The 22,093-nt window shown below is 37.9% G+C and overlaps 1 protein-coding gene across 1 annotated transcript in view; it reads left to right on the top strand.

Moving 5' to 3' along the window:
• Positions 1-1,116: 1,116 nt before the first annotated feature.
• SPESP1 (sperm equatorial segment protein 1) overlaps positions 1,117-22,093 on the top strand; it is a 31,440-nt gene continuing 10,463 nt past the window's right edge. The window contains exon 1 of the mRNA XM_045810728.2: positions 1,117-1,396. Coding sequence (XP_045666684.1) covers positions 1,327-1,396 — 70 coding nt within the window. The 5' untranslated portion in view covers positions 1,117-1,326. The remainder of the gene's footprint in view (positions 1,397-22,093) is intronic.

Here is a 22,093-nt window from a genome sequence, read left to right as displayed (position 1 = left end):
TCTCTTCCTCCATCCCCTCCAACTCCTGTATTCCCCATCTCACACCACATGCAAGGTGCTCAAGCCAGAAACGTGAGCATGATCTCTTTCTCCCTCAGTCCTCACATTCAGACAATTTCGCAGTCTTGTTGATTCTAACTCTAAATGTCTCTCAAATCCGTCCATGGGCCCCATGTGCTCTGCCAGTAAGAGTCCAGGTCTCGCTGGAACAGTTTTCTAACTTGGCTCCCTGCCTCTTAGTCTTGCTTCCTCCCCTCCAACCAGTTCTTGACACAGCAAGGAGAGCTTTCTGAAATGCAAATCTAATTACACCTTTCCCAGCTCTAAACCTTGCAGTATCTCCCCCATTGCCTTAGAATAAAACCCACGCCCTTTGTTTCCTGAGGCAGAGATACGGGTGCATATAGATTTTTAAACATTACCCTATAGTAACTTATTCTTGGTGGTGTACAGTTCTGTGAATTTTAACACACGTATAGGTTCTGAGGCCACCACAACTATCTGGCACTCCAAATCCCTCCCTCATGCTATCCTTTTATAGCCACGCTCTCCCCCCTCCCTAACCCCAGACAACCACAGATCTATTCACCATAACTTGTCTCCATAGTTTGTCTTTAAGGGGGGGGGGGAGATCTTTTGAAAAAACAAAACAAACCCAAGCCCCTTCAAGTGGCTTTAATCACTACCTGGCTCTCCTCCCTCACCTCCAACACTTGCCCCCATCGCTGTAATTAGACCCGACTATTTTCGGTTCTCGGGGAGCGTCCAGCTTTCTTCCATCTGGGGAGCCTCGTCCTCGCCCTTTTGGGTTGGGGGGGGGCCTCCTCTGTGCTCCACAGTGCCCAGTGCTTCCCCCACTTCAGCACTTCCACGCGGCTGTAACTGCCAGGATACACTTCTGTGTCTTCCATCAGACAACTTCCACGCAGGGGCAGTGTTTCAGGCACCGTCACACGCCCAGCCTTCGCGGAGCCGCAGAGCCCCGCCACATGCCAGCCTTCACAGCTCCAGAAGTCGCCGGGGCGTCAAGACACTCGGAGCCAGGCGCGCGGCGCCGAGCTTCGAACCCCGAGTGAGCATGCGCACCGGGGCGCGGTGGAGCGCCGTCGCCCCGCCTCCTGCACGCCGCTCCAGGAGGGGCGGGCCTCGGCCGCTCGCGCTCCCCTCCCCCACCCCTCGCTGCGCCTGCGCGGAGGGGACAACCGTTGCAGGGCGCCCACGGCCCTGAGGGGGGACGGTAGCCGTAGACACCCTCTCTTTTCGGCGCTGAGGTACCCGGCCTTGTGGCCCAGGACGTTCCCGTCGCATGGCGGAGTGCTGCGGACGATGTCCATGAAGTTCTTAGTCCTTCTAGTTGCGCTGTTGCTATGGCCTTCGTCCGTGCCGGCCGATCCGAGTGAGTGACCGACCTGCGGCGGCAGCGATCCAGGGGACACTCCTGGCGGAAGTCCCAGGTTCCGGGACCCGTCGGAGACCCGGTCCTGCAGTCCTCCCGCACCTCACTGCCCCGGGTCCTGGGCCTCCGTTGTGGAGGTGTGTCCCTCTCTTACTCGCGCCTTCCTCCGCCGCGACCTGCACGCCGCGGGCCGCGATGCAGGTGGCGGGTCCAGGCGTGACCCGGGAAGCACCGCGCAGGCTACATTGGGCTCGCCGGTGTGACCTCCTCCCCTCTGGCGGACACATTCCTTGACGTTAACCTCGTCCCCTTTTGCCAGTCTGTGCACGTGGGATAAAGGGGGGGGGGGGGGTCTACAAACTGCGGCCCCGCGGGCCAAGGCGGCCTGTTTTTGTGTGGCTGGCTGGCCAAGAATGCTTTTTACATTTTTAAAGGTGAATATAAAATGTAATCTCTCCTGACATGTGGAAAACTATGAAATTCCAATTGCATTGTTGATAAATAAAGTTTTATTGGTACACAGCCATGTTCGTTCCTTTATGAATTGTCCATGGCTGCTTTACCGCATTATAACGGCAGGGCGAAGTAGTTGCCGCAGAGATAGAATGGCCTGCGAAGCCTAAAATATTTACTCTCGGGCTCTTTACAGAAAAAGTTTGACCCCTTTGGTAAAACATGTTGAGCGTGTGGATTGTGGTGCCTGTCTGGGACACTCACTGACCGCCTAGGGACTCCCACAGTGCGTCCTCCCGTGCGCAGGAGTCACAACCTTTTTTAAGCAGAGCTGAAACTTAGGAGTTACTCCTGTCCCTCCCCAATAGCTGAAAATCAAGCCTGCTAAGACTGTTACTATGTGGTCATGTTGAGGTATTTAAGTGGCGTATCCGATATCTGATATTCCGCGCAAGACTGACGGTGAGGCTTGTCCATCTAGTCTGACTAGTTCATCGTAACACTAGTAATGTTGGGGTTGGTTTAACCAAATAAAGGTTAACAGGTAGGTGTGAAAAAAGTACCAAGGAGCATGCCAGTGATGAAAAGCTGTATTTCAGAATTGTTAAAAGGTCTTAGTTTAAAATTAGGTTTAAAAAATGAAAATACAACACAACCTAAATCATAGAAAAATTCTGGATAAAGTGTCCTAGATAACAAAGTTAGTCCTTTAAATAACTAGCGCTTATGATTGTTAGCTGTTTTAAACAGAGATCTTTGTAAAATGTTTCTTCTTTGCGGTAAAGAAACAAACACCCTGAAGATGATATCTTTTCTTGATGTCTGATGGTCATTACTACTAACATCAGTTATTGCATTTTGGTAGCTATAGATAGTAAGTCACAACTGACTGACATGTATGGAGACTTTAGTTTAAGTGAGATTAATATAGTCAGAGAGTACACTCTGGGATTGCTGGATCCTCACTAATTCAGTGCAAGCTCCTGCCTGACTGCCTCATTTCATGGCCTATTCTTTTTCTTTGTGCCCTCTTCCCTAAGCTTTCTTCTTTTTTTTTTTAATAAAGATTTTATTTTTTTATTTATTATTTGAGAGAGAGTGAGAACTAGGGAGGGAGGGAGAGGGCACATACAAAGGGAGAGAGAGAGAGAGAGAAGCAGACTCCCCACTGAGCCTAATGCCGGGGCGGGATCCCAGGATACTGAGATCATGACCTGAGCCGAAGGCCTATTCTTAACTGGCTGAGCCACCCAGGTGCCCCCTTCCCTGAGCTTTCTTAAGGCTTGTAGGAAATGAAAAGATACTTTTCAGGAAAAAGAGCCGTTTTGTGTTCAATGTATAGATGACACAAGACATAAGGGAAATATATACAGATCATAGAAGATATCTTGAAAATGTAATTTATTTCTTTTCTACAGAAGTGGATTAAAGGATATGTAGGGCAATGTTAACATGGCTAACATGGCTTATTTTAATTTTGTTTATTTACTTTTTGGAGTAAGTACACCAAAAGAAACCAGGCTTATCCTTGTGTTTGATTTAAATCAGATTTGTATTCTTTATTTTACATGGCCACTATTCCAACATTTGTTGGTGAGAGAATCATTTAAAAAATTGTGTCATGCCAAAGAAAATGCACATAGGTTTTTATAATGAAAAGTGCAGCTTTGACTTTTTTTTTCTAGAATACTGAGACGCTTTTGAGGTCATCTTATACAGACATCATGGGTATTGTATTACGCAGTTACATTAATTGAAAACCTCAGTACTTCCTCTGACTGTCCGTACCTTTCTAATATGCCCAACCCAAGTTTAGCTAGTACCGGTTTAATCTAAGTTCAGTTTGACATGAATAAGGCTTGGGTGTATAGCAGTCTGCATTCCTATGCATGCATACATATCCTGATGGTGCTGGATAAACACCTTTTTACTATATACTTAAATTTATATACATTCAATTAATTTTCTTATATCTGATTTTTCCATACTTTTAGTTTTAAATGTTTTCCAAATTTAAAAATCATACCTCTTTAATGTATTTGTGGTATATGACTTGCTTTACTTCATAATGAGAATTCTTGTTGCTTTAAAAAAATTATAACTTCTAAAGTATCGTTTACATAATAGTTATATATTTAAATACTATTAAAATAAATTGTGCAATTTGCCTTTTATAATTTTAAGTCACCAAATATTCATGAGCCTGAAGCTACAAACACAAGAATGTGAAATATTAGCTTTCGGGCTCTTTTTTATACCTCATAGATAAATTGTTTTTTCCTGGTTATCTCTTTGGATCGGTCAGCTAAAGTAGAGTTAATGATACAGGATTGTTTTAACCTCAGATTAAAAAAACCTCTTGCTTCTCTAGGTTGGTGTTTAAAAAATTCTCAGTATGTGCATTTTTGGCATTATCTTTGTCCTTAGGAAGACCTTTGTCCTAATAGACGACAGAAGGCAAGGGAAGTGGTAAATCAGCAAACAGCAATAATTGTTGAAATGTATTGGCAAATACATTGAAAAGAAAAGCAGATTCCTTTTATCTCAAGTAAATCACATCTTACTCAAAAGAGAAAATTCACTTCCAGTGCTGCAAGTTCACTTTACACTGTTTTCAAGGCCCAAGGCTGTAGCAGTGGGAGGGTCTCTCAGACCTGTAGATGGGAGGCCATGACACACTTCATCAAGTGTTTTAGATAATGAGGGGCATGTTACCTAATATGTGAATGTCCGGAGAGTTGCCTTTGTGGGCATAGCAGTAGATGGGTTAGCCTGTCCTTTATTGTTTTATCAGAAAAAAAAGTCATCTTTCTGTTCTTTTGAGCTGTGTTTTGTGTTCTTTTGATAGGCTCTCATGTGTTTTTAAAGACTTCTTGTTTTCTGATATTAGCTGGTTGTCCCAAGACCACTTTGTATCTTCCCTACTCTGAAGGGGTTTGGCCATTCTTCTGAGGAGACAGTATTAGAGATCAAAGTATCTGGGATTACATATCAGACTTATGTGCTGGGGTAACATTGTTATTTAGGTCATTTTATTAAACAGAACTAGAAGAGATCTAGTTCAAAGTCATGAGTTTGTTTTGGTTCCAAATAAATTTTAACATCACTCCTGTGATAACCTGGTTTTTAACTCTTTACTGGAACTGAATTTGTATCCCTTTTTAAAAATATAATTTGGGATGCATGGCTGGCTCAGTTGGTGGAACATGTGACTCTTGATCTTGGGGTTGTGAGTTTGAGTCCCATGTTGGGTGTACAGATTACTTAAAAATAAAATCTTAAATAAATAAAAATATAATTTAATGAAGCTGTTTTGGTTATGTGTTGCAGCATACAGACCACCCCCCAGATTTATTATTTCTCATGGTCTATGTGTTGACTGGGCTCAGCAGGGCAGTTCTGCCTCATATGGTGGATTTGAGGTCACTCGTTCAGCTGTATTCAGCTGGAAGCTCAAGTGGGATGAGAACATCCAACATGGCCTCTTATCTTCCAAGGTCTTTCTCTACATGACTTACCATCTTTTAGTAGTCTTGCCCAAATAGCTTTTCACCATGGCAGCTTGCTTCTAGGAGGGAGCTCTACAAGCCACCAGTATGTAAGCTCTTCTCAAGCCTATGGCGTGTCAGACTTTCTAATGTCTCCATAGGCCGAGACAATCATATTGGGCAATCCTGTACTTACTATGGGAATACACTAACCAAGAACATAAACACCAAGAAGTACAAAGCCATAAACTTACATTTCTTTTTCCCCCTAGCTTTATTGAGGTATAATCGACAGAACTGTAATATATTTAAAGTATACAGTGTGATAATTTAGGGGCGCCTGGGTGGCTCAGTCAGTTAAGTGTCTGCCTTCAGCTCAGGTCATGATCCCAGGGCCCTGGGATCAAGCCCCCAGTTGGATTCCTTGCTCGGTGGGAAACCTGCTTCTCCCTCTCCCTCTGCTGCTCCCTCTGCTGTTCTTTCTCGTTCTGTCAAATAAATAAATAAAATCTTTAAAAAATAAAGTATAGAAGGTGATCATTTGATGTATGTCTACATTATGAAAGGATTCCTACCATTGAGTTAATTAGTACGTCACCTCACATACTTACCTTTTTGTGTGTATCATCAACCATAGTCACCATGTTATACATTAGATCCTCAGACCTTACTCATAACTGAAAGTGTGTACCCTTTTACCAGACTCTGTATTTCTTCCACCCCAACCCTAAAGTTATATTTCTTTACCTGGAACACTTAATTAATATGAACAAAATTACTTGTTTGTTTTGTCTGTCAGCAAAAATTTAAATTAACAGATTATAGGAGGGGCACCTGGGTGGCTCAGTTGGTTAAGCATCTGCCTTCCACTCAGATCATGATCCAGGGGTCCTGAGATCAAGTCCCACATTGGGCTCCCTACTAAGTTGGGAGTCTGCTTCTCCCTCTGCCCCTACCCCCATCGTGCTGTCTCTCTCTCTCTCTGTCTCTCTCACTGGCTCTATTCTCTCTCTCTCAAATAAATAAAATCTTAAAAAAAAACAAATTATAGGAAAACTGCTGGATGAATAACAAATATAATGTTTCCCTTTGTGACCATTCTTTGAGTGTACCCCACTAATGAAGCACAGTTACTAGAACTTTGATTTGAGTTGCAAGTACCTCATCTTAGTTATTTAAGTTCATTTTAATTTGAAAATGTTGGTTTGTTAGCAGGCAGTTCTTACATGATGACAGATTTCAGGTATTCTTATTTTGTATCACTTCTGTAGAATAAGGGAAGTCTATTTATGTTCCTCCTTAATGACATGGGTGGAAAATACAAGGATTTTGTTCTCCAAATTAAGGACATTCAACCAGAGTCTGGTCCACCTATACGTGATTCCATGCTTGGGTATATGTTAAGCTTTATATACATGAGTTCTTTATCAATAAAGCCATTCAGTTTTTCATTCTTGTGGTAATAAAAATCCTAGTTATATTCGAATCTTTAAAAAAAGGAGCATCCAGGGGCGCCTGGGTGGCTCAGTCGGTTAAGCGTCTGCCTTCAGCTCAGGTCATGATCCAGGGTCTGGGATCAAGTCCCACATCGGGCTCCTTGCTCAGCAGGGGGCCTGCTTCTCCCTCTCCCTCTGCCTGATGCTCTGCCTGCTTGTGATCCCTCTCTCTGTCAAATAAATAAATAAAATCTTTAAAAAAAAAAAAAGGAGCATCCATGATTCTTGGTTAAATTTTGAGTGTAATCACCAGATGCCATAGCAAGGTTAAAGGCCAAGGGCAAGGTAAAAATGCATTTCTTAAAGCAGAAAGACCAGAGGTATTTCATTGAACTTCTTTGTCTTCATGTGAACGTTAAGAAGTTTATCTTTTCCTCTTTACTGAGCTACCAAGTTTCCTGCAACTACATGGAACATTTTACAACTACCTTTAACCTACCATACATTTAAAAATTAACAATATTGGGCTTTAAAGCCTTTGTTTTTTAAGACATAAGTTGTATATTAAGCACATGATCAGATAGCACCCATCTTATATTGAGAGATGCAGGGTTTTTTAGAATTTCCTCTGATTTATGCTGTTTTTGAGTGTATGTCTTTGAATAACCTACACATTACATTATGTACACGTAACTTATCACAATCCATTGTTATCAATATTTTACCAGTTTGAATGAAATGTAGAAACCTTACCTCTCTTTATGTCCTTTACCCTCTCCCATTCACAATATAATTGCCTTAAATATTTCCTTTACACACATTGAGAACCACATCAGAGTATTATAAATTTTGCTTTAACTCAAACATAATTTGAAAAACTCAAGAGAAGGAAAGTTTATTGCATTTACCCATACTTTTGCTCTTCTTTTTATTCATTCTTCCTTCCCAGTGTTCTGGGATTCCTTCTAGTATCAGTTTCTTTCTGTTTAATGAACTCCATTTAGCCATTCTTATAGGGTAGGTCCTTTTTTTTTTTTTTAAAGATTTTATTTATTTATTTGACAGAGAGAGAGACAGCCAGTGAGAGAGGGAACACAAGCAGAGGGAGTGGGAGAGGAAGAAGCAGGCTTCCCAGCAGAGCAGGGAGCCCAACACGGGGCTTGATCCCAGGACCCTGGGATCAGGCGCTGAGCCGAAGGCAGACGGTTAACAACTGAGCCACCCAGGCTCCCCTAGGGTAGGTCTTTTGACAACAATTTCTCTTAATTTCCCTTCATCTGAGAGCTGTTGATTGTTCTTTCATTCCTGAGGGATATTTTCCCTTGATAGGGAATTCTAGTTTGACAGTTTTTTTTCTTTTTCTTTAAGCACTTGACAAATGTTATGCCATTTTCTTCTGACCTCCATGGTTTCTCCTGAGAATTCAAATTGTCACTCAAAATTTTTTCCACTGTAGATAAGGTGTTATTTCTGTTTTCATTCAAGATTTTTTTATTTGTCTTTAGTTTTCAGAAGTTTGACCATATGTCTTGGCATGGATTTCTTTTGGTTTATTCTGTTTGAGGTTCACTTAGCTTTTTGCATCTGTAAGTTCATGTCTTTTGCCAAACTTGGGATTTTTTTTTGAGCCATTATTATGTCTTTGAGTACTTTTCCAGACTTACCTTCTTCTTCCCTTCCAAGACGTGGATGACATGAATGTTAGATCTTTTTGTTATGGTCTCACACATCTCTGAGGCTCTGTTCATTTCTTTTTCAGTCTATTTTCTGTTTTTCACATTGAGTATTTGCTGCTGTTCTGTCTTCGAGTTCACGGATTCTTTCCACTTTCTCCTCCATTCTGCTGTTAAGACTATCCATTAAGTTTTTTTCATTTCAGTCTTTGTGTTTTTCAGTTCTAAAATTTCAGTTTGGTTCGTCTGTATATATTCTATTTCTTTGCTGAGATTTTCTAATTCTTTGCTGAGAGTTTCTATTTTTCTTTTCCTTTTAAAATATTTATTTTAGAGAGAGAGAGTGCAAGCAGGGGGAGGGACGGAGAGAAAGAGGGAGAGAAGCAGCCTCCCCACTGGGCATAGAGCCTGATGCAGGGCTTGATCCCATGACCCTGAGATCATGACCCTGAACTGAAATCAAGAGTCAGATGCTCAGCCTACTGAGCCACCCAGGCGCCCCAAGACTTTCTATTTTTCAGTTGTGTCAAGCATGTTCGTAATTGCTTGTTGAAGCATTTTTGTGATGCTGCATTTAAACCCTGTCAGATGATACTATCATCTGTGTCATCTTTGTGTTGGTATCTGTTGTCTGCTTTTTCTCATTCAAATGGAGATTTTCTTGGTTCTTGTGACCAGTGGCTTTTGATTAGAACCTGAACATTTGGGGTATTATGTTGTAAGACTCTGGATCTTATTTAAATCTTCTGTTACAGATTTAAATAGGTCTCTGAGCCTCTTGAGTGGTGGAAGACAACCGTTGCCTTGTTACCACAGGTCCCAGCTCCTCACACAGCCTTCTCTACTGGAAGGGAAGGTATTAATTCATGCTTGGTAGCAACATTTCTATGGGATAAGGGCAGAGGGGTTGGAGCACATTGCTGAAGCCTGATGAGGGTAAAAGTCTGGGCTCTCCACTCAGTGTTTGCTAGTGGCTGTAGGGCTACAGTTTTCTGTGGTGTTTGGCTGGAATAGAGTGATTATTGCCTAAAGTTTTCTGTCTTGCTAGGCTACCCTTTTACTTGTCTTTGGCTATAGGGAGCAGTATTTTCTTGGAGACTTTTTTGTCTATGTCCATTGGTGTTTCTGGGTTGCTGACTTCTCCAGTCCCTAGTCTGGGGTATGTGTGGCAAAAAGAAAACCCAGGGAACTCGTTGCTAAGTCATGTCCTCGGATCTTGAAGTTCCTAGTTGATCTGTCTTCTCTCTGGCTTTCAGAATGCACATTTTATATATGGTGTCCAGGATTTTTAACTGTGCTTAGTAGGAAGAATAGGGGAAAAGTACATGACCTGTTTTTATTTTTAATTTTGGTCAAAATATGTTGGAATTAGGCTTGCAATGATTTTGTTTGTATTATTTTCCAGTTTGTATATAAAGTAGTAGATATTAGAAAGGAGAAAGAAGTCTTAATTGACCATCAGACATCCAAATTATTTAGATAGAATTCTTTATCGGACTAGCGATTCATAATACTCCACCTAAATAACTTACAGAGAATGTAAATAAATTCAACATTTTGAGAGTTTGTTTAAAGTTCTCTAAATTTTCAATTTTATAGGCAATTAACCAGTATACATTACTTTACTAGCAACATTCCTTTTAATTTACAAGCAGTTTGATGACAAACCTTAATGTTTTTAAGTCTTTAGCTAAATACATGTTTTTAGTTTAAATGTTAGCTTATAGGTCCATAATTAAAAATGGCAGTAGATATAACCAAGTTAATGTCAAAATAAAATACAATTCATATTAAATATTATCAGAGAATTATAGCACTCAAAAACTCTACATAAGACATTTTAATGGAGAAATTCTATTGGTCATTATGATCTTATTGTATAGGTTTCATAATAACTAATTTTTAAGACACCAGATATTTGGTTTATAGCACATTGCAAGGGAAACTGCATATTCACATTATAATTATTATGTTTTTCAATACATGTCTCAAAAGTTTAGATATATTAGCTTAATGCAAAAATCCAAATTCTGCCTAGATTTGGATAGCCCCTGTTTACTTTCTAGTTTTGTATTCTGTGATAACAACATGATCACCACACAAATGAAACACATAAAAAAATGCTTTTTTAAAAAGTAAAGTTTTTTATAAGACCTAAATTTTACCAATATTCTGGAATTTTAAATTGTAGCATTAAGTAATAAACTCCCCAAAGAAATATTAAAATTACCTAGTTTTACATAGACCTGTATTTTATTATTCTTTTTTTTTTTTTAAAGATTTTATTTATTTATTTGACAGAGATAGAGACAGCCAGCGAGAGAGGGAACACAAGCAGGGGGAGTGGGAGAGGAAGAAGCAGGCTCCTAGCGGAGGAGCCTGATGTGGGGCTCGATCCCATAACGCCGGGATCACGCCCTGAGCCGAAGGCAGATGCTTAACCGCTGTGCCACCCAGGCGCCCCTGTATTTTATTATTCTTTAAAGTAAAGATATTTCATATAGAAGTTCTCAAATATGAATTACATGTATATTTTTTTAAAATTATGTCCCCCCTCCTTTTTTTTTTTAACCAAAGAAAGGATGGGAGCGGTTTAGTTTTCCTTTTTAATTCAGCTTAGAAACTATTGATTCTTTGCCCAAGATTTAAGGTGACATGTTTTTCTTTTCTTAAAACTTTAGTCTCAAAGAAACTAGGTATGTTACTGTATAAGATTTTTAATATTAGCATGTTATTACTATCATTATATTTTGTTGTAATTTTTGGCATGCTGTTACTTCTTAGGAGCATAGAATCTTTTTTCTTTGTTTTTTTCATTTTTGAGTGTAAGGTTTTTCTGGAAAAAAAATTTAGTTAAAACAGTTAATGCATAATACCATTTTAGCTTACCAATTAGGAAATCTCTCCAGAAACAAATAAAGGTGTAGCCTTTTGGATTTTTACAAAAAACACATCTATATATATCCACTCTTTTACATAGACATTGTAGAAGAAATTATTTGGCTTTTTACACCTGTTACCAATTGAAGTTTTATGTAGGCAATTAGATATTTTAATTGATGCTTGATAGTACATTTTTAAGAACTTGAGACTTCCAAACATCGTTTTTAAAACTCAATTAATGGGGCACCTGGGTGGCTCAGTTGGTTAAGCATCTGCCTTCAGCTCAGGTCATGATCCAGACCGAGGTCCTGGGATCGAGCCCCACAGGGGCTCCCTGCTCAGCAGGGAGTCTGCTTTTCCCTTTCCCTCTCCCTCTGTGTACTCTCTCTCTTTCTCTCAAGTAAATAAATAAACCTTTAAAAATAAAGCAAAATAAAACTCAATTAGTATGCAGTATATTTGCATAGAAAATAGAGCACTAGGTTTTCTTGGGGTGGTTTGTTAAAAAAAATAAGCCATGGGGCGCCTGGGTGGCATAGCGGTTAAGTGTCTGCCTTCGGCTCAGGGCGTGATCCCGGCGTTATGGGATCGAGCCCCACATCAGGCTCCTCCGCTATGAGCCTGCTTCTTCCTCTCCCACTCCCCCTGCTTGTGTTCCCTCTCTCGCTCTTTGTCTCTATCTCTGTCAAATAAATAAATAAATAAAATCTTTAAAAAAAAAATAAGCCATGTAATGTACATGTGTTAAAATCATTATTTGTTGTTTAAAATGACTGACTAGAGCTAAAAATCACATTTTTTAATTTTTAAAAATTTGTAATATCTCTGGCCACAGAAACCATAGCTTCTCAGCTGAGACAGGGGAACCAAACCACTCCTAAATCTGGTAGAAGAAAAAAATCTTATGAGCTATACCGTCATATCCATAATCTTAAATTTAAGAAATTTTATATTATTTTGTCTTAGTCAAAAGTAATAAAATTGATGGCATAATGAAACTGGGAAATATAGCTCAGTTTATAGAATGTCTTTAATTCTACTAACTGAAATGAAAATAACATCTATTGATAAAATCAAGTTTTTATTAACTAGCTCTTTAAAAATGATTTTTTGTTCTCTTTATGTTAATGTCTAGTAACATATAACATAATGTCCAGTAACTATAATGCAAAACAAAGTGATAAGCATGACATTTTAAATATATACATACAATAAAGTTCACAAATCGGAGGCTTAATGAATTTTTATGGTTAATGCCCTTATGTAACCAATGCCTGAACCAAGTGACAAAATATTACCAGCCTGGACTAGTTTACAAGTATTATATTTTAATGCATGCAACTAGTTAAAAACTTTGATAGAGGGGCGCCTGGGTGGCTCGGTTGGTTAAGTGATGGACTCTTGATGTTGGCTCAGTTCATGATCCTAGGGTTTTGAGATCGAGTCCCATGTCAGGCTGAGCCCAGAGTCTGCTTGAGATTCTCTCCCTCTCCTCTGCCCCTCCCACCACTCACTTGCACTCACGCACTTTCTCTCTCTCTCAAATAAGTAAATAAAATGTTAAAAAAAATAAAAAACAAGGGGCGCCTGGGTGGCACAGCGGTTAGGCGTCTGCCTTCGGCTCAGGGCGTGATCCTGGCATTCTGGGATTGAGCCCCACATCAGGCTCCTCCGCTATGAGCCTGCTTCTTCCTCTCCCACTCCCCCTGCTTGTGTTCCCTCTCTCACTGGCTGTCTCTATCTCTGTTGAATAAATAAATAAAATCTTTAAAAAAAATAAAAAACAAAATAAAAAACAAATAAGTAAATAAATAAAAATAAAATATTGCATAGAAATTTAAGTGACTGGAATTTCCTAAATTTGTTACACTTCCAAAACTGGATTTCTCCTGAAATAACTTCTATAGAGAGAAAGATTATTCATGTAGCTACATGAATCAGTAGGTTAACCAAATAAGATTCTTGAATATGACAGGTCAAACTGCTTATATTTTTCATCCATCTCAAAGTGTACTAAAAAAAACAGGCTTCTTTTAAACTCTAGTACTGTAATGCTGCTACCAAGAAAGAACTGTCACTTAAAACATTAACAATCTCAAATGAAAATTAAGCAATTAGAATAGAGAATATATCAGCCTCTGGTGTATTTAACAACAAAACGGTTTTAAAAATTACACATAACCCCAAACAAGATAATTTGACCATTTATTAGTTGGAATGGAATGTAGTCAGATTATCCAAAAGCAATTGTAATGTTCAACCTTGTTATTAGTCTGTAGTTTTATGGTAAGTTTTAATATTAATAAATTGTTATTGACAGAACCAGTATATATGTCAGTTTTAATCAAGATTTCCAGCTAAAGTAATAGTTGTATGGCTTATTATATTATAAAAGGGAATGCAATTATAATTGAGATGAGGGTTTAAAATTCAGGTAGGTGTGCTTTAAGTTAATGTTAAAAGTCAATTGGAAAAGATCAGTAAAAATTAATGTCTGTACATATATATTTTTTAGTTCTGTTGACTAAGATGGCCTAATAACAATGTCACTCTGTAATGCTAGTTTTGATAAGTACTTCTGGCCCTCAGATTTTTGTCTCTGATATTGTTTTCCACAAAAAGAAACTAGGATTCCTTGAACAGATAGCTGATTTTCATCTTTAGGCAAATAAGTACAGATTGGAGGGGTAAGGATGAGAGTGGGATAGGAGATGGCAGGGAGGCAGGCAGTAGTAACTACCAGAGAACAAGCAAGGATCCTTTAAAAATTCAGAGGTTCCCTCAAAAGGACAGGAGATAGCTTACAGTGGCTCCAACTGGTTAAGTTATGATCATATGAACATAAAAAAAGAAAATGGTAATATAAGACTGTTTAAAAATGTCTGAGTCGGGGCACCTGGTTGGCCCAGTTGGTTAAGCATCTGCCTTTAGCTCAGATCATGATCCCAGGTCCTGGAATTGAACCCCTCATGGGGCTACCTGGCTCAGCAGGGAGCCTGCTTCTCCCTCTCCCTCTGACTGCCACTCCCCCTGCTTGTGCTCTCTCTCTCTCTCTGTCAAATAATAAAATCTTTTTAAAAATCCTTTTAAAAAAACATATGAGTCATAATGAAACTCAAAAGTGTAAGAACAACTGTTCAAATACTTAATACTTGGGGTGAATTTTATTCAAATGCTTAAAAATATTGTTTACATTTAATTTTATTTATGAGACCCAGATAGGCAAAAGTGTTTCCTTACACAAAAACTAATACAAACCAGTGCTTACAAGAAGATCTTACTTTCTCCCTATAAAATATTTATGGACAGACTCATGATTCTTTTGCCAACCTACCCCCCACCAGCCCTGCCCCACCGGAGGCTACTCACCAACAGGATTCAGATATGCTACCATATTATTTCAGAAGGTAATGAAATGTGTCAAGATGGTCCATTCACACTAAGGTGTTCTCTGAAGTGATCCTGATAGCTATACCACAACAGGATAAAGAGAATTTGATGCCAAAGCCAAGTGACCTTTTAAATGTGCTTAAAACATATAGAATTATGCTCTTTATTTACATTTGTTTGCTTGTTGATGGGTTTGGTAATTGTTGCTGGTGGCTATTTTAACTTCTTTCTTTGCCCTTTGTGGTTCTTAAAAAGAATGGAGTGGATGAAAACATCCCCACAGACAATGTTAGAAGCCAAGAACTTACACACTAGGCCTTCCACTTTCCTGGTCCAAAATAATCTTGCCCTGAATATTTTATTTGTACCATGTAGTCATAGGAGATGAAATGAGAAAGAATTTATTTGTGTTGCTTACTCTTCAGATGAAAAATATCCAATTTTTTAGATTCTTGGTTTTGTGGCTTTAAGACCAAGAACACCTAATGACTTTAAAATGCATAAGAGGCATATTTCAATAAAAAATTTAAATGTTGATCAAATGTAATAGTATATATATTATGATCCTATTTATGTAAATATATTATGGATAATCTTGACTGTTAAAAAACGTATCAGATGGCAATACTCCCAAATTGATCTACAGATTCAACACACTCTCTATCACAATCCTAGCTTCCTTTTTTTGCAGAAATTAACAAGCTGATTAAAATTTGTATGGAATTACAAGGCCCCCAGATTGTCATAACAATCCTGAAAAAGAGCAAAGTTCAAGGACTCACACTTTATGATTTCAAAACTTACTATATACCTTCAGTAATCAAGACAGTGTAGTACTGGCATAAGAATAGACATATAGATGAATGAAACTGAGTCAAGAGTCCAGAAAGGACCTCTTACATTAATGGTCAATTGATTTTCAACAAGGATACCAAGATAATTCAGTGGGGAAAAGAATAGTCTTTTCAGCAAATGGTGCTGGGACACCAGGCAAAGGAATGAATTTGGACCTTTACCTCAAACCATATATAAAAGTTAATTCAAGCTAGATCATAGATCTAAAGGTAAAACCTAAAACTATAGAACTCTTAGATGAAAATGTAGGTGTAAGTCTTTGTGCCCTTGGATCTGGCAACAGTTTCTTAGATATGACATCAAAAGCACAGCAGCCTCAATAAAATAGATAAATTGAACCACATTAAAATTAAAAACTTTTGTGCTGCAAATGATAACCTTAAGAAAATGAAAATATAACTAACGAGTAGAAGAAAATATTTTCAATCATATATATGACAAAGGACTGGTCTCCAAAATATATAAAGAATACTTACAACTCAAAAAGACAAACCAATTTAAAAATGGGAAAAGTATCAGAATACAGATTTCTCCAAAGAAGATACACAGATGGCCAACAGACATGTGAAAAGATGTTCAGTATCATTAGCTATTATGAGAAATACAAGTCAAAACTACAATGTGTCATGACTTAACACCCACAAGGATGGCTATAATCAAAAGGGCGGATAATAAGTATTGGGATGATATGGAGAAATTGGAACCTTCATATATTGATGGGAATGCAACTGCTTTGGCATTTCCTCAAAGGTTAAACATAATATTACCATATGACCTAGTAATTCCACTCCTAGACGTGTTCAAGAGAAATGAAAGCATACTTCCACACAAAAACTTGTACATGAACATAACAGTATTACCCATTATCACTAAAAAATAGAAACAAGCCAAATGTGTAGCAACTGATGAATTCATAAACAAAATGTGGTATATCCATACAATGGAATATTATTTGGTCATAAAAAAGAATGAAATACTGACATGTGCTACAATATGGATGAGTCTTAAAAACATTCTGCTGAGTGAAAGAAGCCAATCACAAAAGAACACATATTGTGTGATTTCATTTATATAAAACATTAAGAATAGGCAAATCCATAGAGACAGAAAGTAGTTTAGTATTTATGGGTTTATTTTGGGGATAATGAAACTGTTTCAAACTTAGATTGTGGTGATGGTTGCATAACTGTGAATATACTAAGTATCATTGAATTGTATACTTTAAAATATGTAAAAGATAAGTTATAAAGTAGTAACCCTTAGGGATTTTTAATCCCTAATATTGTAATTTACTTAAAATTATGTTAATACAATGTTACCTTAGAGATTGATAAAATCTAATAAAAGAAAATTAACAGATCTTAAACAAATTTAGTTAAACTTATGTGATCTAAATTTGTATTAGGCTCTTTAGTAAGGTAAGGGCCAGTTAGAAGAAGCACAGGGGCTTTCTGAAGGTTGGAGCTATTTAACTACAATATTTATGATGTTGTTGATAAATTTCAGACTTAGAAATTTAGAAAAATATAAAAACTGCCTCCTTTGCCTAAAATAAGAGAAATTTTTTTAATGCCCAGATTGTCTCCCTTATTAATAATTATCATACTATTAGCTAAGAAACAAAACCAAACAAAATACCCCAAAACTAAACAAACCCAAAACCAAAACAAACCAAAACAAAGGAGTCTTTAGACCAGCAGATTTATTGTAAACATAACATGACATTTAGTTTTCCTCTACAGCATTCTTTTTTTAAATTATGTTATGTTAGTTACCATACAGTATTTCATTAGTTTTTGATATAGTGTTCCATGCTTCATTGTTTGCATATAACACCCAGTGTTCATTGTAATACGTGCCCTCCTTAATACCCATCACCACGCTAATCCATCCCTCCACCCTCCTCCCCTCTGAAACCCTCAGTTTGTTTCCTGGAGTCCATAGTCTCTCATGGTTCATCTTCCCTTCCAATTCTCCCCCTTCATTTTTCCCTTCCTTCTCCTAATGTCCTCCATGCTATTCCTTACGTTCCACATGTAAGTGAAACCATATGATAATTGTCTTTCTCTGCTTGACTTATTTCACTTAGCATTATCTCCTCCAGTTCCATCCATGTTGATGCAAATCTTAGGTAATCCTTTCTGATGGCTGAGTAATATTCCATTGTATATATGGACCACATCTTCTTTATCCATTCATCTGTTGAAGGACATCTTGGCTCTTCTCACAGTTTGGCTATTGTGGACATTGCTGCTATGAACATTGTGGTGCATGTGGCCCTTTTTTTCACTACATCTGTATCTGGGGTAAATACCCAGTAGCGCAATTGCTAGGTCATAGAGTAGCTCTATTTTCAACTTTTTGAGGAACCTCCAAATAAACATTTGTTATTTCCTACCTTATTAATTTTTGGCATTCTAACAGTTGTAAGGTGGTCTCTCAATGTGGTTTTGATTTGAATTTCTCTGATGGCTAATGATGCTGAACATTTTTTCATGTGTCTGTTAGCCATTCATGTGTCTTCTTTGGAGAAGTGTCTGTTCATATCTTCTGACCATTTTTTGACTTGATTATTTGTTTTTTGGGTGTTGAGTTTGAGAAGTTCTTTATAGATCGTGGATACCAGCCCTTTATCTGTAATGTCATTTGCAAGTATCTTTTCCCATTCCGTGGGTTGCCTCTTTGTTTTGTTGACCATTTCCTTTGCTGTGCAGAAGCTTTTTATCTTGATGAAGTCCCAAAAGTTCATTTTTGCGTTTGTTTCCCTTGCCTTTGGGGACCTGTCTTGAAAGAAGTTGCTGTGGCCGATGTCGAAGAGGTTACTGCCTATGTTCTCCTCTAGGATTTTGATAGATTCCTGTCTCACATCGAGGTCTTTCATCCATTTGGAGTTTATCTTTGTGTATGGTGTAAGAGAATGGTTGGGTTTCATTCTTCTGTATATAGCTGTCCAATTTTCCCAGCACCATTTATTGAAGAGACTGTCTTTTTTCCAATTGGATGTCTCTTCCTGCTTATAGAATTTTATAGAAAAATTTCTTACCTATGACTATTTCCTTAAGATAAAATAGTGGAGGTACAATTAATTTACATACTTGCCAGCATTTGGTTCATTCATTCAATCATTCATTTAACAAATGTTTTTTGACTGTCTGCTATTGCTCTAGGCACTGGGTAGAACAGGGGATATAGAGAACAAAGCAGACATGGTCCCAGCTTTCAAAGAGCTTACAATATGTAGTAGTTAAAAAAAATTAAACAAATATATGTAGTTAAGATTATCTTAAATTCTATAAAGAAAAGACCAGTGTGCTAGTGAGAAACTAATGAAGGACATGAGGATCATAAAGGAAGAAAAGTTACCTTTTTTTTTTTTTAAGTAGGCTCCCTACCCAGCAACAGCCCAACATGGGGCTTGAACTCATGACCCTGAGATCGAGACCTGAGCTGAGATCAAGAGTCAGATGCTTAATTGACTGAGTCACCCAGGTGCCCTAGGAAGTTACTTCTTTTCTAAGGAATTAACTATACACATGCCAATCCTAGGTTTTACTGTTTTTTATATTTTTTTACCTGCTTGACTGATGAAATAAAGATCGCTTTAACTTGCATTTCTTTTATGAACAGTGAACTTTAACAACTTTTCATGTTAACTGGCTTTTATTTTATTTCTTGTACTCTCTTCTTCTGTCTTTATTTGGCCATTCTATGAGAAGGAAAGTTGTGTTTTGAAAGTATTGTTTGTTGATTGAAGTTTTATATTGCATTGCTCACTTTAAATCAGATTTTATTATTTTCCTCAAAATAAACTCAAAACTAACTGACTTTTTGCTTCTGTGTGAAGTGGGTGTATTCTTTTATATGTCATTGACTGTCAGTTCCTATGCATACTTTGTAGTAATAAAAACATCAAATTTGGATCAGTGTTTGACATTTTTCGAAAGAAGACATGCAGATGGCCAACAGACACATGAAAAGATGCTCATCTTCAGTCATCATCAAGGAAATGCAATTCAAAACTACAATGGGATATCACTTCACACCTGTCAGAATGGCTGAAATCAACACAAGAAATAATAGTTGTTGGCAAGGATGTGGAGAAAGGGGAATCCTCTCGCACTGTTGGTGAGATTGCAAACTGGTGCAACCACTGTGGAAAACAGTATGGAGGCGGTTCCTCAAAAAGTTAAAAATAGAACTACCCTATGATCCAGCAACTGCACTACTAAGTATTTACCCCAAAACTATAAAAATACTAATTCAAAGGAGTACATGCACCTTAATGTTTATAGTGGCATTATCTACAATAGCCAAATTATGGAAACAGTGCATATGTCCATCAACTGATGAATGGATAAAGATGAAGTGGTATATGTATACAATGGAATATTACTCATCTATAAAAAAGAATGAAATCTTACATTTGCAATGATGTGGATGGAGCTAGAGAGTATTATGCTAAATGAAATAAATCAGTCTGAGAAAGACTAATACCATATGATTTCACTCATATGTGGAATTTAAGAAACAAAACAAAAAAACAAATCAAAGGGAAAAACAAAAGAGAGAGAGGCAAACAAGAAACAGATTCCAAACTCTAGAGAAGAAACCGATCTTTACGAGAGGGGAGGTGGGTGGGGGAATGGGTGAAATAGGTGATGGGGATTAAAGAGAGCACTTGTCATGATGAGCACTGGGTATTGTATGGAAGTGTTGAATCACTGTATTGTACACCTAAACTAATGTGACACTGTATGTTGACTACCTGGAATTTCAATAAAAATTTTAAAAAAATAAAAAGAGTAAAGCAAGTTTTTGGATCAGTTTTAAAAAATATTTCTAAATACATCTTAATATATGAAAGGGATATATTTTCATCCAGTTGACAGTAGAGCAAATTTTGTATATTTTACTTACATATTGATTGATTGTATTTTAATATTTACATGTATTTTAAAAGAGAATTGTATTCATCCAGGACAATTTTATTACCATGCTTCTATTTTGCCAGCATCCTTGTGTCATCTTTTTATGACAACATTGTGTAGTTGTTATGTGTACCTGCTTTGAAATACGGCAGCATCTGTTTGAATGCCATTATTACCACCTACAAATCAAATACAATCTTAGGCAAATTACTTATTCTTTCTAAGTGTCCTTATTTTCCTCTTTATAAAAACACTCCTCACGTTCAAAGCCCTTAGTATAGTGCCAGGCACATAGTAATTGCTCAGTCGGAAGTATTACGGTCTTTTCAATCACTGTCTTCCAATTTTCCCCTTCAGATTTCATGCCACTTTTGTTCCTACAGTTGTTTTCCCATTTTGTTTGCTTTTCTGTTATTCCTGTCAGGTGACTAATTCTCCCTGTACTATTTCGAGAAGAGAAGTGCAGACAGTCTCAAGCACAACTGTGACATCTGTATCTGTGATTCCTGTTAAACCTTAAGCCTGCTTAGCAGGGAGCCATCCTGCTTACTCCGGAAAGCAGCATCATGGTTTTTAAAGGTGGAAGAGCTTCTTACCTTATCCACATTCTGAGACATTGCTATGTTTGGTTGGATCACTAACTGGTAAAGAGGATAGAGAGGGGATTATAAAGCACACCAGTGTAAACTACACATAGCCAATGTGTAAAAACTCAACTTCTAGCAGCATAGTCTGGTCTTTGTAAGAATTTGAATTTTGTTCATCTTTCTAGTAATTTCTGAAGAATGGGGAAAGCAGGTTTTCCTAGTGGCCAGGGCCATTGGTCAGGATGTTTGAGGCTTGACTATCTTTGACTATCTTGCCTGCAAACATTTGTATAAAGATCAAATTGTTTTTGCAAAAGCAGTCCTGATTCGTGGAACTGAGAAGTCAATATGAAGTATGTAGATGTTTTAAGGGTACAAAAGTAGGAGGTGGGAAGTGGGTAGGGAGAGGACAGATTCAACAATAGAACAATATGGAGACCAAGGGTTCATGAAGAAGAGAAGAAAAACAAGGTAGAAGATAGGGTGCTGTACTGTTCGGCAGCCAAGAACAGGTTTTTTTAATGTTGCCTAAGTAACAGTATAAAGGACTATTGAGTACTTCAATTTTTTTTAGGAATCAGCTAGCAGTAAGGATCTCCTTTTCCTGTACTTTGACAACCTGGATGTCCTTTTTACTACTTTGAGAAGGGAGAAGTTAAATGATTGAAAATGGAATGTTTACGGCACCTGGGTGGCTCATTTGGTTAAGTGTTTGCCTTTGGCTCAGGTCATGATCCCGGGGTCCTGGGATAGAGTCCACATAGGTCTCCCTGCTCAGCGGGGAGTCTGCTTCTTCCTCTCCCTATGCCCCTTCCCCCTGCCCTTGCTCTCTCTCTCAAATAAATAAAATCTTTTAAAAAAATAAAAATAAAAATGGAATGTTTAGCAACAATCCAATGGCAGTGTCTTTTTAAAAGCATTTAAACCTTTGTTGGCTGCAGATTTTAGATTTGCATATGAATAGTGACCCAGAATTGGAATTTTTCCAAAACAGATATAAAAAC

The sequence above is a fragment of the Ursus americanus genome, chromosome 28 (genome assembly GCF_024610735.1).
Source record: "Ursus americanus isolate L20-20 chromosome 28, mUrsAme1.1.p, whole genome shotgun sequence".
NCBI classification, from domain to species: Eukaryota; Metazoa; Chordata; class Mammalia; order Carnivora; family Ursidae; genus Ursus; species Ursus americanus.
The sequence above is the reverse complement of the archived record's forward strand: the minus strand, read 5'-3'. Positions and strand labels throughout refer to the sequence as shown.